The sequence below is a fragment of the Hemitrygon akajei genome, chromosome 30 (genome assembly GCF_048418815.1).
Source record: "Hemitrygon akajei chromosome 30, sHemAka1.3, whole genome shotgun sequence".
Lineage (NCBI taxonomy): Eukaryota > Metazoa > Chordata > Chondrichthyes > Myliobatiformes > Dasyatidae > Hemitrygon > Hemitrygon akajei.
The window spans coordinates 11,518,431-11,536,669 of NC_133153.1; the positions used below are offsets into that span (position 1 = coordinate 11,518,431).

General features: G+C 42.7%; 2 protein-coding genes across 5 annotated transcripts in view; both read left to right on the forward strand.

The window, feature by feature from the left end:
* Positions 1-5,034, forward strand: part of cfap161 (cilia and flagella associated protein 161) — a 45,375-nt gene extending 40,341 nt beyond the window's left edge. For both annotated transcript variants that reach the window (XM_073032828.1, XM_073032829.1), the window contains one exon: positions 4,497-5,034. In XM_073032828.1, coding sequence (XP_072888929.1) covers positions 4,497-4,707 — 211 coding nt within the window. In that variant the 3' untranslated portion in view covers positions 4,708-5,034. The remainder of the gene's footprint in view (positions 1-4,496) is intronic.
* A 9,095-nt stretch (positions 5,035-14,129) lies between these two features.
* Positions 14,130-18,239, forward strand: part of il16 (interleukin 16) — an 85,711-nt gene continuing 81,601 nt past the window's right edge. Inside the window, exon 1 of one of the 3 annotated variants that reach the window (XM_073032992.1) lies at positions 14,130-14,738. Coding sequence is in view for 1 of the 3 variants with exons in the window: in XM_073032993.1 (XP_072889094.1) it covers positions 14,673-14,738 (66 nt within the window). In the remaining 2 variants the exon portion in view is untranslated. The remainder of the gene's footprint in view (positions 14,739-18,239) is intronic. The other 2 variants (XM_073032991.1, XM_073032993.1) reach the window with 2 other exon arrangements.

Genomic DNA, 18,239 nt, shown 5'->3' on the forward strand with positions numbered 1-18,239 from the left:
AACATCAGATAAAAAGGCAAAGGGAGCAAACAGCGTCCAGCTGTTTGCATTTATCAAGCTGCCTTGCCTCAAGTTATGTTGTTCCAGGACAATTAGAACATAAACATCTACCCCATAGTGTGGAGGATTGCCAAGATTCACAATAAACAGGAAAAATCCAATGTGGCTAGTTGCATCCCCAGTTCATCTATTCTCAGTCATATGCAAAATAATAGATGTATCACTTGCTCACAAATAATTTGTAAACTGATTCTGCTTTTGAGGCTTGTTATGCCTACTTGGGTCAAGCTTGATCATAGTCTTGGTCTAAACATTAACCAGAGTGTTGACTGCCAGAGGTAATATTGGCTATCTGTCCTTGACATCAAAGGATCACTTGAGTGAAACATCCAGAAATCAGGATAATGCAAGTCAGTGCAAATGAAAAGGAAAGTATTCCAATGGTAGGGCTATACTTAAAGGAAAATGGGTGTGGTTGTTGGAAATTGATCTTGGAGTATTAGGGACTGAATCAGTTGCACAATATTCAGTACCCAAGGCTCTATTACAGGAGGTTCTCAGGATCATGTTCAAAGTCCAGCCATGTTCAGTTATTCCATCTTTAGGTCAGATGTTTGCTAATGATTGCACAACTGTCAATCCATTTACAACTTCTCAGCAAGCCGAGAATACATGCTTGCATGCAGCCAGACCTAGATGGATTGAAAAATGGCAAATAACGTTTGTGACACTAAAGTGCCAGGCATTGACCATTTCTGACAAGAGAGACTAATCATTTAATCTTAATATTCAGTGTTATTGCAACATCATCAACATTCTCAGAGTTTACCAGTAAGCAGAAACTCAACTGGATCTATCAATTTAATGTGCCCAAAGGAACAAATCAGAGGCTGAGTATTGTGCGGCTGATTCAGTCCCTAATACCCCATGATGTGGCATTTCCCACTTGCTACGCTGAATGCACCGCCAACAACATTCAAGAAGCTCAACACCATCCAAGATAAAGCAGCCTGTTAGACTTTCATCTCATCAATCACCCTAAATTGTGGACACACAATTGTCTTGATGGCAGGAAGCAGGGAGTAATAGATAAATGTTAGAAAGAATACGTACACGACACTGGAAGAACTCAGCAGGTCAGGCAGCATCCGTGAGAAAAGAGTAGCCAACGTTTCGGGCCGAGACCCTTCATCAGGAATGGGGGGGGGGGGGAAGAGAGGGCCGAAGCCCAGTAATAGAGATAGGGGAGGGGGGAAGGGCTAGAGGCGCCAGGTGGAGAACCAATCAGAGGAAAGATAAAGGGGGAGGGGATAAGCATGAAAGAACTGTAGAGATAAAGGAGCAGAAAGTTGAAAGGGGAGAGAGGCAAAGAGGGACCTAGGATAGGGGAAGGGGGAGGGAATTACCAGAAATTGGGGAATTCAATGTTCATACCACCAGGCTGGAGGCTACCCAGACGGTAGATGAGGTGTTGCTCCTCCAACCTGAGTTTGGACTCATCATGGCATTAGAGGAGGCCATGTATGGACATATCTAGATGGGAATGAGAGGCAGAGTTGAAGTGGGTGGCAACACCTCATCTACTGTCTGGGTATGAGCAACACCTCATCTACCGTCTGGGTATAAGCAACACCTCCTCTACCGTCTGGGTGAGCAACACCTCATCTACCGTCTGGGTGAGCAACACCTCATCTACCGTCTGGGTATGAGCAACACCTCATCTACCGTCTGGGTGAGCAACACCACATCTACCGTCTGGGTGAGCAACACCTCATCTACCGTCTGGGTAGCCTCCAGCCTGGTGGTATGAACATTGAATTTCCCAATTTCCGGTAATTCCCTCCCCCTTCCCCTTCCCCTATCTTAGGTCCCTCTCTGCCTCTCTCCCCTTTCAACTTCCTGCTCCTTTATCTCTACAGTTCTTCCATGCTTATCCCCTCCCCCCTTTATCCTTCCTCTGATTGGTTCTCCACCTGGTGCCTCTAGCCCTTCTCCATCCCCATCTCTATTACTGGGCTTCGGCCCTCTCTTCCCCCCCCATTCCTGATGAAGGGTCTCGGCCCGAAACGTTGGCTACTCTTTTCTCACGGATGCTGCCTGACCTGCTGAGTTCTTCCAGCGTCGTGTACGTATTCTTTGATCCACAGCATCTGCAGTTGTATTTTTGTGAATAGATAAGTGTTGTTTCTTGGAACGGAGGCCCATAACTAGTGGTGTGGTTCAGGGGTCAGTACAGGGTTCATTGTTGCTTGTTTTCTCTATCAGTAAATTGAATGAGAATGTACAAGGCATGTTTAATAAATTTGCAGATGATACTAAAATTAGATTTTTTTCCCCTTGGAATGCAGGAAACTGAGAGATGATCTTTTAGAGGTAAATAAAATCCTGAGGGGCATATATAAGGTTCAATTCACCAAGTCTTATATCCAGGGCTGGGGAAGCAAAGATCAGAGAGCAGAGGTTTAAGGTGAGAGAGGAGTATTAATTGGAGTTTGAAGGGCAACTTTTTTTTACAAGGAAGGTGGTATGTAAATAGAATGGGCTGCTAGAGAAGGTGGTAGAGATGGATAAAATAACAACTTCACAAAGTTGTTTGGACACTTACATTGAAAAGCTTTAGAATGTTATGAGTCAGATTGGGGCAGATGAGACTAGCTTAGATGAGCATCTTGGTCAGCACGGACCAGTTAGGTCAAAGGGCCTGTTTCCATGCTGTATCACTCTATAAATGTTCATTTCCTTCATTGCTTATGCATTGAATGCAATGTGCATAAAAGCAGTAGATGCAAGGAAATACACCACTTCCAGGTTTTCTTTCAGATCACATATCATGCTGCCTTGGAAGTTCTTCTCTGTTACTGCATCTAAATCCTGGACTCCACTACCTAACAACATCAGTGTAGTGACAAGGATAGCAGTGCTTCAAAAAAGTGGCTCACCATTACCTTCTCTCGAGTGGGTAGAGATATCCATTGCCTGTAACTTCATTTCCTCAAAGTGTTGAAAAGATAGCTCTTTCCCTGACAATGAATAAAGAAATACAATTAGTGGAAGTTTCAAATGGGTACTTATTCACCCGAGCTTATATTATGAGCACAACCAGCTTTTGGTTCAATACAGAAGGCTGATTTGCAGTGATTATAAACTGTGCTTAAAATTCCACCATCTTTTACACTGATTACACTAAATACTCCCAAAATTGTTTGACAAAGCAAGCACATTGAGCAGAAACTAATTCAACTAGATTCAAAGTTCAAAGTAAATGTATTATCAAAGTATGCATATTTTACCTTGTACTACATTAAGATCATCTTCTGTCAGGTATTTACAGGGGGGATGAAAAATATACAGTAGAATTTATGAAGGACTATACATAAACAGTCATGACTGACAAGCAGCCAACGTGCAAAAGAAAACAAACTCTGCAAATAAAAATTAAGTCCTAATTGTAGGAGCAAGAAGAGGGCATGACCTGGAAGGTGTGTTTTCTTTGATGATGCTGCTTTCTTGTGGAATTGCCTCATGTAAATGTATTCAATGGGGAGAGGGCTTCACCTGTGATGGACTGGGCTGTGTCCACCACCTTCTGTAGCCTTTTCTGTTCATGGGTATTGGTGTTTCCACATCATACTGTGATACAACCAGTTAGGATACTCTCCACTGTGTATTTATAGAAGCTTATTAAAGTTTTTGGTGACTTGCCAAGTCTCCACAAACTTCTAAGAAAGTAGAAGTGCTGTAGTGCCTTCTTTGTGATGATACTTTGTGCTAGTCCCAGGACAGATCCTCTGATATGTTAACATCAAGGTATTAAAAGCCACCGACCCTTTCCACCTCCGTTCTCTGAATGAGGGCTGACTCATGAAACTCTGACTTCTTCCTTCTGTAGTCAATAATAGCCTCTTCAGTTTTGCTGATGTTGAGTGAGAAGTTGTTGCTGTGATACCATTCAACCAGACTTTCAGTTACTTCCCTATATGCCGATTTGTCACCACATTTGTTTAGATTAACAACAGCGGTATCATTTGGTGTTGGAGCTGTACTTAGCCACATGATCATAAGTATAAAGTGAGTAGAGCAGGGGGTTAAGCATACAATCCTGGGGTGTACTTGCGCTGATGGTAAAGGAAGATGAGAGGTTGTTGCCAGTCTACACTAACTGGGGTCTGCCAGTGAGGAAATCAAGGATCCTATTACACACTGCGGCACTGAGCCCCAAGTTTTGGAGCTTAGTGATGAGTTTCATGGGGATGATAGTGTTGAATATTGAGGTGTAGTCAATGAAGGGCATCCTGACATATACATTTTCATTGTCCAAGTGTTTCAGAGCTAATGAAATGGCATCAGCTGCTGATCAGTTGTGAAGGTAGGCAACCTGGAACCAATCCAGGTCATTCCTAAGACAGGTTTGAATTTGGTTCATGACTAACCTTGTAAGTACAAATAATTAAAAAAAAATCTGAATTGTGCTCAGCAATATTTTATACTTTTTGCAGGACAATGTTTGGAAGAGAGCATGAAATTACTTCTCACACCTTCCTCGATTCCCATCGGGCTGAAGAAGACCCGAACCATTGGATAATTGTCACTGGGGATCCCAGAGTTCCTCATGGAATCATGGTTCATATGCCTCCACCTGTTAGTAAAAACCCAGAAACAAAGAAAAAGCACAGCCAGGAGTCATCTGACTGCTTCACTCAAAAATAAACCTCATTTGTTACTATCACATGCCTTCTGATCAACCATGATTTATTTGAATAGAAATATATCAGTTCTGCTTCCCAAACCTGAATTTATCTTTAATTAGCTGGATGATTCCTTATATTTTTATAATGTGTTGAACTTAATCAATCAAACTATGTCCACAGAAGCTTCAAACCTTCTACAATTTGTGCAGACTGTCAGAATGTTAACTTGAATTAAAACCTAACAACGAATGAGAGGCAAAGGTAACATAATGACAAATATGTTCTTTAGGAAACTGACTGAATGTATTTTGTTATCTAAGTAGCTAAATAAATATTAAAGTGTAGTAAAATGTGTTCAGGTTTGTAGCTTGACTCTCTTTACATTGGGTTGTTAATGAGAGTAATTCTAATTCTCAGTATCTTAAGCTTAAAGAGGAAATGATCATCTAGACATTTTGCTACAACTTGTGGTTGAGTGAGATAACATCCAGTACCAGTGCCACCCCTCAGCCCTTGGTCTCCTCACAATACCCAACCACACATTATTGTATCTGCTGAAGGTGATAGCAGATTGGCCTTCAAGAAACGAGAACACAAAAATTCTGCTGCTTGACCAATTAAAATTGCATTGCAAGTAGATAAAATTAATATCTTAAGACATAGCAGCAGAATTAGCCCATTTGGCCCATGAAGCCTGTTCCACCATTTGATTATGGCTGATTTATTTTCCATTTTCCTGCCTTCTCCACATAACCTTTGATTCCCTTACTAATCAAGAACCTCCACTTTAAATAGACACAATGACTTGTTCCCCATGACTATCTGTGACAGTGAGTTCCACAGGTTCACCATCCTATCAGTAAAGAAATTTATTCTCATCACTGTTCTAAAGGGACATCTTTCTATTCTGAGTCAGTGTCCTCTGGTCCTAGATTGTTCCACTATTAGAAAAATACTCTCAACATCCACTTTATCTAGGCCATTCAATATCGAGTAGGTTTCAATGAGATCCCCACCTCATTCTTCTAAACTCCAGCAAGTACAGAACCAAAGTCATCAAACACTCTTCATGCTTTAACCCTTTCATTCCCAACATCATTCTTGTGAACCGGCCCTGGACCCTCAATAATGCTGGAATATCCTTTCTCAGGTAAAGAAAAATCTCAACAGGCCCACAATCCTCCAAATACAGCCAGACCATTGCCTTATAAAGCCTCAGCATGCAGTGTAGCAAACATCAAGGCTATTCATTCCAGCTAGTCAATGGGAATGTCAATATTCTCCACAAGCCTTCTGGTGTCCTTTACCTATTAGTTTTTTTTTCCTGTCTTATGAAAATGAGTTCAAATTGTGACAGTCCTTTGGGCAAAGTTCTCTTGAATTCTTTTGGTTTATTAGAACTAGCAAATTTGATTTTGCTGTAATTGAATTTCTTAGCTTTTTGGGACCCCAGGAGCAAGATTTTGAGGGATCTGAATCAGGTTAGATAAACTGCAGTTGTGTCTCAACTCAGTCTTGATGTCTTTTACTCAGGTGGTTGCATGATTTCAAGGATGACCTGTTCCCACTCCAATTCTGTGGGTTTGGAGGTGAAAGCAATTAAGACATCAATGTTTTAGATGTGGGGCTGTCTGACACCAGTTCATTTACCCTGCTATTGGATTTGGATGATGTTTGTGAAGACGATATTGGTGACATCTCTCTAGAGCTTGCTCCAGCTAATCCAGGTCTCACAAGTAACAGGAGGTCAGAGATCACTGCTGCCCAATAGATGATGAATTTGTGACAGGTCATTATTTGTAAATAATGTCTGAGTAATAACCGAGGACCAAAACTGATCTCTGAGGCACTCCACATGTTACATCTTTCCAGCTTTAGAAATGCCCATTACTTCCAGTTCTCTGAGATCTAGTGACGATGGACCAATTGCAGGAGAATATGAGTGGGGCAGAGGGAGGTAGTGGGTTATGTGTTGAAACATGCATGAACCCATACAACCTGAACTCTGATCCCTATTTCTCTGCAGGGGAGAGAGGAGAAGGTGGTATGGGAAAGGAAGAGTTGAGTTCTTCATATCTAGCCTGTACAGGTGATCCAGAGAGAATGATTTGTATTTTGGTTATGCCTTGCATCACACCTGCTCTAGACAGAGCAGGCTGGTGAAAGAGGCCCAACGCCGATGAGCTTCCGACCATGTTTGCTGATTTAACATCAGTGTGTGTATCTGACCTACTGCAGGCTCGGGAGTGTAAGCATTTCACTGTCTCGCAGCCTGTGGACCCCATAGAAGGTGGCAGGAAGTCTGTCTAAACTTAATTTGGAGCCTGGGGGGAAATATTGCTGCAGAATGAGGAATTGATGTTTTTTTACTGGAGACTTTTTCCAAAAAAACCTGCTGGAATGTTCCAATAAAGAGAAATGAAGAGGCTCAGAAGCCATTCTATAAACAAGGAGGTCGAGTGGCTTGGAACGCCGCTGAGCAACCTTGTGTGGTCAGCACTAGGGAGTCTGAAGTGAAGCATACCACAGGGCAGGTAGCAACGGACAGAAAAGCACAAAGAACCACTGTTAATAAAAAATCTTGATGGAAGCAAGGATTTTCAAGTGTGGTCACAACATGCTAAACCCATAAATATCCTAGAAAGCACTATAACTGTGCATTATATTTCTAGGTGCCTACACTTCAGCAATGCGATCCCATCTACTGCCATCTGTGGCTGCAGTCTGCCTCAGCCAGATAACCAATAGTATAAATGATTAATTGAGACATTAAACTGAGGCCTGTATACTCTTTCAAAAGGATGTAAAAGAACCCTTGGCGCTATTTTAAAGAAAGAGTGGGTGAGTTCTTCCCAATATGCTGGCTTTTTAAGAGCCGTCAAACCACATCACTAAAAGAAACAGATTATTGGGTTGCAATCCATTTGTTGTTTGTGGGAGCTCACTGTGAAAACGTTGGTTGCTTGTTTTAGACATTGTAGCACCAAGGATTGTATTGGCTTCAAAGTACTGTACCTTTGGTCTTGGTGAAATGAAGAAAGATGTGATATAATTGAAAGTCTTTACTTCTCCCTACTCATTCGCTCAGGAGCATAAAACATCTCAAAGTTAAAATTGAAATTTTTTAATGGAAAAATGCTAAGTTTATTTGTTGATGGAAATGGTAAGATTTGCAAGGTTACACATTGTTCGTCCTGCTTATGACACCCCCAGAGGAACCCTATCTGAATGGCTTTCTATGCTCTCAGCTCTTGCCTTATTTTTGTTGATCATTTAATTAAATGTAGAGAGAGAAGAGCAAAAAAAGAGATTAAAATGAGTGAAAATTAGAGAGAAAGAAAAATGTCTCATGTTACCAGTGGTTTACAGCTTTATAGAGTGAAGATAGGGGAACAATGGCAAAGTGGCAGCAGGGGAAAATAAGACCTCAGCAGGTCAGGCACCGTACATGGAGAAGATAATAATTTCTCATTGGAACTGGGAATAAACAGAGTTTCAGATGGATAGGAAGGGAGATGTGCAGGAGAAAATTAAAGGAAAATTATGTGGTAGGACAAAACCAGAATGATTGGATGATTAAAAGAGAGATAACACTGCGTGACAAAAGCCCATGAATATGGAGCTGTTCCTTGAGATTATCAGAGGAATATGGAGTGACCACAGGAGAAAATGACATCAATTTGCTGTGCCTCCAGTTTTTATTTTAGGAAAGTAGGATGTAAGGGCATTTATTGCTCATCTCTGTTGCCCTGATAAGACTGAAAAGCTTTGAACCAACACTCTATAGAGGGTAAAAAGTGTGTGTGGCATTGAGGAGCAAGGACAGCTGGTTCCCTTTTCTCAAGAAAATGACAGAGATTGTTGTGTTTTTATGATAATCTGGCAGTTTTCCCTGTCATTTTTTTCTTGGACATATAAGCAAATCACCTGATTTATTAAATTCATTTTCACAACATAGTTTACAAAGTTTTGAACTCATGAACTCTGGAGTGATTCCAGGACCCTAACCATTCACTTGTGCAAATAATTACAGAAAGTGGAACCCATCAAACCAGTCATTAAGAGTGCTGCTGAAAAAGTGACCAAGGACCCCAGAGAGTTAGCAAAAATCTTCTATAGTTAGAGGCACAAAAGATTGTCCATTTCCCTTCTTAGGTGCTGTCAAACCTGCTGAGTTTCCCCAGTTTTTTTGCTTGATGCTCTTCTTTGGTCAGTCTATCAACAAGTGCCATGGAGGCAAGAATCTGCATTAACATGATTGACTTTATTGGGAACTAGATGAACAAGTACCTGGGTAAAGTCACACCAGTGAAAAGGATGTCCCCATCCAGCAGCCCAACTTTGCAATTCAAGAAAATTACAGGTACACGTGAATTCTGGACAACCAATCGCATGTCAGAACTGCAACAAACCTAGATATGCAGCTGCCCAATGCAGTACAGTCAGCTGCAGGAATTGCAAAGCAAGAAGGCCACCAGCCCAAGGAAGGCAAATGCTGAACCTGTGTGGGTGGCAGGCAACCTCTACCTATACACACGTAATAGGTAGGGCAGAGCTGACAACATCCCCTCAGGAATACTAAAACCTCCCATTCCCTCGCCAAGACTCCAGCAAAAAAACGAGAGCAGGAGAAGTGAGGAAAAGCTGGCCACCTGAAGCTGGGAAGCCCTTGGCTCCTTCCCCAGGAATTAATGGAAGAGTTTTCACTGGAACAAGGAGGGAAAAGATGTAGAACGGACCAGCCAAGATGCAGAAGGCCTCTGGTAACAACAGAAGTGGAAAGAAAAGACAGAAGTCAGCAACCTCTCCTCTTCTGAAGATGAAACTCACTGATGTAGCACGCTTCACAGGCAGGGTAACCCCAGTCAGCAACATCAACAACCCAGGAACAGCTTCTTCCGCTCTGCCGTCAGATTTCTGAATAGTCCATGAATACTTATGCTTATAGTTACATTGAGTTAGTAAAAAGAAAACAGGATGCAGAATGATAGAGAAATTAAAAAAGAATTACAGGAAAGGTGGCGTATTCATCCCAGGTAGTTTTATAACGTGGGGGTCTATGGTCTGAGAAAAACAGTACTCAAAAGTTAAGGAATACATGCTGAGGGATGCACTGAAGTCCAGTTCAGCCATTACAAAGATTCTGTAGGAAAGGGTCCCAGTCTATGGTCCTGCTGTCAGCAGACGCTGAGCAGCTGGGACCTGTGTAACAGCTTTTCAACAGCTTCTCAAGTGCTTCAAGGGGGCACTGTTTAAGGAAGAGTTGTGAATAGCATTTTTACATTGTGAGAAAATGTATTGATGTTTCAATGACTATAAACAAATGTCCTGGTTACATATACTGTATATATTATGAATAAAATATATCTTTTGAAAAAAAAATGCTTGACCTCAGCAGTGATGAAGCTGGACTCCTGCTGCCCTGCAGTTCTTTCCTTTGACAAGAATGCTGAAGTAGTGAAAACGTTTTATTCGCGAAGTTTGATTCTTAAGACTCATCATTTTCTTGTGAAATATTGCCATCGATCAATGAATAATTTCCTGCATGATTATAAATCAGCATTGTTGGAACTGACCTGTATGTTAACTCTGTTTCCTTTCCCATAGGTGCTGCTTAATTTGAATGTTTGCAGCATTGTCTATATTTCATTATCTCTGAACTGAGACCTGAGGGCCACTAATATAAACAGAAAATGCTGGAGATACCCGGCAGGTCAGGTGGCAGCTGTGGAAAGAAAAACAGTTAATATTTCAAAGTTGAACCGCCATAGAGAGATACAGCACAGAATCAGCCTTTCAAGTTCAAAGTACCTTGATTACCAAAGTATATTACCAAAGCTTGAGATTCATCTCCTTACAGGCAGTCACAAAACAAAGACACCCAAAAAGAACTTATTAAAAAAGATAATCAAACACCCAATGCACGGAGAGAAAAAAAAAGCAAACAATAAAAGTAAGCAAATTGCATTCAGCACTGAAGTTTTACGAAAGACACAAAGCCAGGCATCACTGCAGACGGAGCAGGCCACAGTCTCGGTTCATCGCAGAGCTGAGAAAACGTTGTGGAGCAGCAGGCAGAACCCTGCAGAACTGACCCAACCCTTGCCTCCGGTCCCAACATTCTGACCTTTTAAATCTGGCCCAGCGCTTAAATCGACCAGATGTTGGTATTTTCCTCGATCCTGTCCCTGCTCGCCTCTGCATGCTTCTCCATTGTTAGCATTGATTGTTATGAATAAAGTGTTATTAATCAGGTGTTTAGTAGTTTTCTTTGTTTTGTATTCTGCCACTGATAAGTAGTCACTGGTCATCATCAGTGCCATCTTAAACAGCGCAGTACTCACTGCCAACCAGTGCCACTCTTTTACACTGAACCTACATTCTCCCCATATTCTAGTCAGCTCCCTCCAGACTCCCACCACCTACAAACTAGAGGCAATCTACCATGACCAATTAACCCACCAACCTGCACACTTTTGCCGATGACACAAAGTTGGGTGGCAGTATGAAATAGGAGGATGTTATGAGAATGTAGGGTGACTTAGACAGGCTAGGTGAGTGGGCAAATGTATGGCAGATGCAGTTTAATGTGGATAAATGTGAGGTTATCCACTTTGGTGGCAAGAACAGGAAGGCAGATTACTATCTAAATGGAGTCAAGTTAGGAAAAGGGGAAGTACAACGAGATCTAGGTGTTCTTGTACATAAGTCAATGAAAGCAAGCATGCAGGTACAGCAGGCAGTGAAGAAAGCTAATGGCATGCTGGCTTTTATAACAAGAGGAATTGAGTATAGGAGTAAAGAGGTCCTTCTGCAGCTGTACAGGGCCCTGGTGAGACCCCACCTGGAGTATTGTGTGCAGTTTTGGTCTCCAAATTTGAGGAAGGACATTCTTGCTATTGAGGGAGTGCAGCATAGGTTCACAAGGTTAATTCCCGGAATGGCAGGACTATCATATGTTGAAAGATTGGAGTGACTGGGCTTGTATACACTGGAATTTAGAAGGATGAGAGGGGATCTGATTGAAACATATAAGATTATTAAGGGATTGGACACAATGGAGGCAGGAAGCATGTTCCCGCTGATGGGTGAGTCCAGAACTAGAGGCCACAGTTTAAGAATAAGGGGTAGGCCATTTAGAACAGAGATGTGGAAAAACTAATTTCACCTAGAGAGTGGTGGATATGTGGAGTGCTCTGCCTCAGAAGGCAGTGGAGGCCAATTCTCTGGATGCTTTCAAGAGAGAGTTAGATAGAGCTCTTATAGATAGCGGGGTCAAGGGTTATGGGGAGAGGGCAGGAACGGAGTACTAATTGTGTATGATCAGCCATGATCACAGTGGATGGCGGTGCTGGCTAGAAGGGCTGAATGGCCTACTCCTGCACCTACTGTCTATTGTCTATTGTCAATTTTGAGAGGTGGGGAGAAGCCAGAGCTCCTGGAGGAAACCCATATGATCGGGGGAGAACTCCACGCAGACAGGACCCTATTGAACCTGGATCTGGAACTGCGAGGCAATGGCTCTACAAGCTGCACCTTCTTAGGTTCCAACAAGTTCTCATCCTCTCATGTTCCCTTTACTCCATCACTAAGGCTAGTGCCTTCACCATCAAGGCTCTGGAATCTGAAATTCATTCTCCTTTAACCTCTGTCTTTATACGTCCCCTCTACTATCTCCTTTTGCCTAGTATCCAATCTTGTCCCTTTATTTACCTGTAGATTTCTTCCTACATCAAATGTCCCATGTGAAGTGTATGGCACTCCAGCGCCTTGGAAAAGCCGCATGCTTAATACTATTAATATTTTGTTGGCCGGCTTTCAAACTATGTGCACCTAGGGTTATTTTTAATTGCCTAGCCACCTAAATCTGAACCTCAAGTTGCACAACTCAGCGGGAGCATGGAATTAAAACCAAATAAATCAGTTTGGAAAACTGAGACTCGAACAAAGGGGCATAATTACTAGAAAAGGGACCAGCCACTTTAAACAGAAGCGTGCAGAAATTTCTTCTCACAGAGGGTGGTGAGTTCCTGCTTTCTCTCCGTCAGAGGTCTGTGGAGGCTAGACCATTGGAGGTATTTAATGTGGAGGTAGATATATTTTCGAAAGGTCAGAGAATTGAGGGCTATGGGAGGTGGCGCAGAGGAGAAGTTGAGGCCAGTATGGATCAGCTATGGTCATATTGAATGGGGAGACAGAGCTCAGGGGCCAGGTGGATTATTCCTGCTTCTGTTTTTTATGTGTTCTTGGAATTGTATCTTGGAGATTAGCAGTCATTGGCTCATATGGACAGGCACTTGCTAACAATGTAGATTGGAGAAGTTATTCACCTTCCAAGCCAAGAATAGTCGGTCTCCTCTTACCTTCCTGTTTGCAGTCCTCATCGCTCTTTGTGAGGCACCTCTGCAGTGCAAGGCAGATTTGAAATCTCAGATAAAGAGCTTTATGCCCTCACTTATCAAAAGGTCAAACACAGGGGACAAAAGTAATCAAAGCTAGTCTGAAACAATGAATTGGATACTGAGGAGTCAGTTCCAGCAGTGCCAAGATTAGGAGTGCAGAGTTGTAAAATGTTGGAGATTTATAGCAAGTAAGGAGCAACTACAACTTGCATTGAAAAAAAAAGTTCCTTTAACACTGGAAAGCTTGGCCGACTCTGAAGGCATTCTTTATGTAGAATGATCATGCTGTGGAATTCACTGGTAAGGTCAGTGGTTGAGGCAGACAGTGGGGGTGGATGTAGATTTGACTAGTATCCTGAATGAGCCCAGGAATGAATCACAGTGCTCAGCTTACTTTTCCATTAAATCACTGCAGGTTATGCCTTTGGTTCACTGTTGTGGCAAACTCCAATTTAACCCGGATTCTAACGGCACAGAAGACTAGATTGAATACTGTAATATGGGAGCACAGTAGGTAAACGTCATTGGAACTGTCACATTTCTGTACTAGATTGGGGCAAATTGCCTAATTATTACCAAACTAAGATTTATCTTTGAGCTCCTCTTTAGGCTAATTAAATATGTGCAGAGAAAAGAACGCCCACTTTGAAATTTGTTGAGCATATTTCTGTCCAATTTATATTTTATATAATATGAATATTGTTTTAGTTATGAATGGATTAAGATGAGATTTGAGTTTAATTAGTATGAAAAGCTCTAACAACTGGCTTAGAAGTATTACATACGCATATAAAATAGATTACTAAATTGGCAATGGAGCATCATTTTGCCTGCTTAATAATTTGAGTTGGCCGTCGGCGTTAACCTCTGCATGTGGCCAGTTAACTGAATCACACCTCTGTGTTGGGTCTGTTTGCACTGGGCTTTTCCTTCCATGCTGTAATTCTCAGCAGGTCTACCAGTATATAGGATTTATTCAGAAACATCTGCCCAGAAGTGCGCTGGCAAACTCTATGAAAGGCGTTATTTACTTGCGTCGAGCAAGCCTGGCCGATCGAGGTGTTACAGAATCCTGGATGAATGATTTTCATTGAGCCCAGAAATGGGGCGAGGAACCCCCGTTTTAAAACCCGTTTCAGCACGACAGTGGCTGTTGCACCGAAAGAAAAAGGTTTTTAAATGATACAAGATTCGTTGACGAACTTCTCCCAATCTGACAACAGAGAGTTAAAGGGACTGATATCTTGGAGTCGGTTGAACGTCAGTGGAAGTCCCAAGGAGAGGCTGTCATTTCCCGTTTGTTTGTGCTGGAGTCACAATCCAGCCCGGGCACAGCAAAATAACACGGCTCCTTCACAAAGTGCAGCTCGGTGGAAAGGGCGGTATATGGAACAGCTTCTTCATACAGGACTTATGACCAGGGAAAAAAGAGAGGGAAAAACTCCCCCCCTCAATTTCTAATCAGGCGTGAGGCTGGCTTTCGACAACCTCACTGCGAGCTGGAGTCTGGCCAGAAGCAAGCGAATAGTCATCAGATCTGATGTGACCGAGAAAAACAGGAGCAGGAGAGGGATCTCCGCAGATGCTCGGGGAAAACGATCCGACCGAGGGTAGAGAGAGGCGCTGGTTAAATGAAAGTGCGGCCAGGGTAAAAACCTTTTCCTTAATTTCCTTCCGTAATATTGATAAAGAACTAACTTGTTTTGGAAACCGGGTGAGGAGAAGTAGTTGACGGTACTGTCTAGTGCAGTGATACTTTTCACCGTGGAGGTATAGGAGATGCGAAGTGTAAGGATCGAGTGTGTAAGGGCTCTGCCCTCGAGTGAGTGCCAGCGCGGGAGAGTAGAGATCGGAACGGGTGCAAAGTGTGTTCCTTCAGTTAGTTGGATTCGCGTCGCGTCAGACCTGTTGGTGTGAAGTTCGGCGCTGTGATTACATGCGTTCTTCCCTGATCGCTGCATCTTCTGAATGAAGTGATAAATCGAGGCCCCCTTTAGCTGTTCAGACAAATGTAACAGAGCTTAGTGAAAGGAGGGAGGACAGCATTTGTCTGCCTGTAAGGAGTTGGTGCATTCTCCCCTCCGAGTGTCCCGGTCTCCTCCCGCAGTCGAAAGACCTACCGGTTAGTAGGTCATTGTAAATTAGGCTAGGGGGTTAGCTGAGCAAAAGGGCTAAAAGGGCCTATTCTGCGATGTATCTCAACGAATAAAATGCAGATACAGAAATAAATATATATAAAATGCGGGAATAATTCAGCAGATCATCAGGCAGTATCTGTGGAGAGAGAGCTCAAATTCAGGAGGATGAGTTTAGTTTTCGATTTTCCTACATTTTCTGTTTTTATTTCTGTAAGCGCCTCTTATCTCACAGCTTCTAGTGCATTGTGTAACTCTATGGGAATTTGTCGCCATTCTCTGGAAGGTTTTTGATTGGTGATATCTCTGCCACAGTCATGATTTCAATGCTCACGCTAATTTATTGCAGAGTGGCTCGGGGCAATCCAGCAACGAAGCTGGTTTGACACAACACAACACACACACACACACACAACACACACACACACACACACACACACACACAACACACACACAACACACACACACACACACACACACACACACACACACACACACACACACACACACACAACACACACACACAACACACATACACACACAACACACACACACACACACACAAAACACACACACACAACACATACACACACACACACACACACACACACACACAACACACACACACACACACACACACACACACACACACACACACACACACACACACACACACACACACACACACACACACACACACACACACACAGGAGGAACTCAGCAGGTCAGGCAGCATTTATGGTGGAAAATGGTCAGCTGAGGTTTTGGGCCAAAACCCTTCACCTGAACTCAAGGATCTCAACCCAAAATGATGCTGGTCCATTTCCCTCAGTTGGTGCTGCTTATCCGGCTGAGTTGCTCCAGCTTTGTCCGTGTTGCTATAAATTTGGTATTTGTAATCTCATGTGAAGCCAGTTGGTCATCCAGAGATCATTATCAAAGTAAGATCATAAGGGTGAATCTGAACCAGGTGCAGGGAAGTGAGACTAGCTCAGTTGGGCACCTTGGTCTGCATAGACAAGTTGGGCTGAAGGGCCTGTTTCTGTGCTGTATAATTGTTTTCATTTCAGTCCACCTGTTTGGTTTTCCAGGGAGTCCCTGCACTAGAATGGTGTGCCAAACTCCCAATTGCATGAAATTGGCTAGATAGACCAACTGGTGTTGTCATGTCCAGTGTGGCTGGTCATAACTCCATTCAACTAATGCAGTGCCATTTTGCTTCCTGCCTCAAATGGCCCAACCCAACTTTGAAGTTTCCAATTCATTTTCAGGTTTCGCAGGAGTCACAGCCAATGAAAACATTCCTGGAAATCATAACTCCAATTTTAAGATGGCTTTCCGACCAGAAGAAATTCTTGTCTATCTTAGCAAATCATTTATTTGATTTCAAGTTTGTGATAATCTTTTAGTTTTCAGCCAAGCCAGGGTTGCTGTGATAATGACAATAAGACAATAATTTTAAACTTCTTAACACCAACATGAAATTTCATAGAAACATAGAAAATCTACATCACAATAGAGGCCCTTTGGCCCACAATGCTGTGCTGAACATGTACTTACTTCAGAAATTACCTACGGGTTACTCATAGCCCTCTATTTTTCTAAGCTCCATGTTCCCATCTGAGTCTCTGAAAAGACCCTATTGTATCCACCTCCACCACCGTTGACAGCTGCCCATTCCACACAATCACTACTCTCTGCATAAAATACTTACCCGTAACATCTCCTCTGTACCTACTTACAAACATCTTAAAACTGTGCCGTCTCGTATTAGTCATTTCAGCCCCTGGAAAAAGCCTCTGACTATCCGCATGATCAATACCTCTCATCATCTTGTACACCTCTATCTGGTCACCTCTCATCCTCCGTTGCTCCAAGGAGAAAAGGCCAAGTTCACTCAACCTATTCTCATAAGGCATGCTCCCCAATCCAGGCAACATCCTTGTAAATCTCCTCTGCACCCTTTCTATGGTTTTCACATCCTTCCTGTAGTGAGGTGACCAGAACTGAGCACAGTACTCCAAGTGGGGTCTGACCAGGGTCCTATATAGCTGTAACTTTACCTCTCAGCTCTTGAGCTCAATCCCACGATTGATGAAGGGCAATGCACTGTATGCTTTCTTAACCACAGAGTCAACCTGCGAAGCAGCTTTGAGTGTCCTATGGACTCAGATCCCAAGATCCCTCTGATCCTCATTTCTATAGATCAAAAAATATCTACAAGTTAGATTTTTGGATAGATATTAACATGTTTGCTGAATCACATCTGGATGACATACTTATTACTAAGGCCACAGCCAACTGGCAATGCAGATGGTTAACTACTAACATGTGACCCAGGAAAGCATTTGCTGGAACATAGAGGGCTCAGTTTTAATTCTGAGGTTTATTATTTTGGGCCGCAGTTGTCTATGGTGAAACCAGTACTTATTGCCCATTCATAATTGCCCAAACAGATGGCAGTGTTATGCATTTTTGAACTGCTGCAGTCCTTCTAGCAAAGATACTGCCTATGCCCAGTGACGGGGAAGAACAAGTGATACATTCACAAGTTGGGACATCATGGGACTTGGAAGGGAACCTGTGGGCCTGCTACTCTTGTTCTTTATTGTGACAGAGATAAAACATGTGGGAAGTGACGCTACACCAGCCTAGATGAGTAAGTGCCGTGCATTTTGGATAGTCACACCAGTCACTGTGCACCAGTGGTGGAGGGAAGGAGCATTTAGGGTAGTCAAGCAGCCAGCTTTGTCTTGAACGGTGTGGAGCTTTTTGAGCTTTGATGAAGCTACCTGCACGCTCCATTGCAAATAAACTTGTTCTATCAAAGTCCTGACTTGTGCCTTTTTGAAGAGGAAAAGGCACTGGAGTGCTAGGAGGAATGCCACTCATTACCAGCCTCAAGTAGCTATGGTAATTAAGTTGCTTTTCCAGTTTATCCTCTGGTCTTTGATGGTACCTAGGTTGTTGACGGTGAAGGACTCAGTGATGATAATGCTCTTGAATATCAAGGG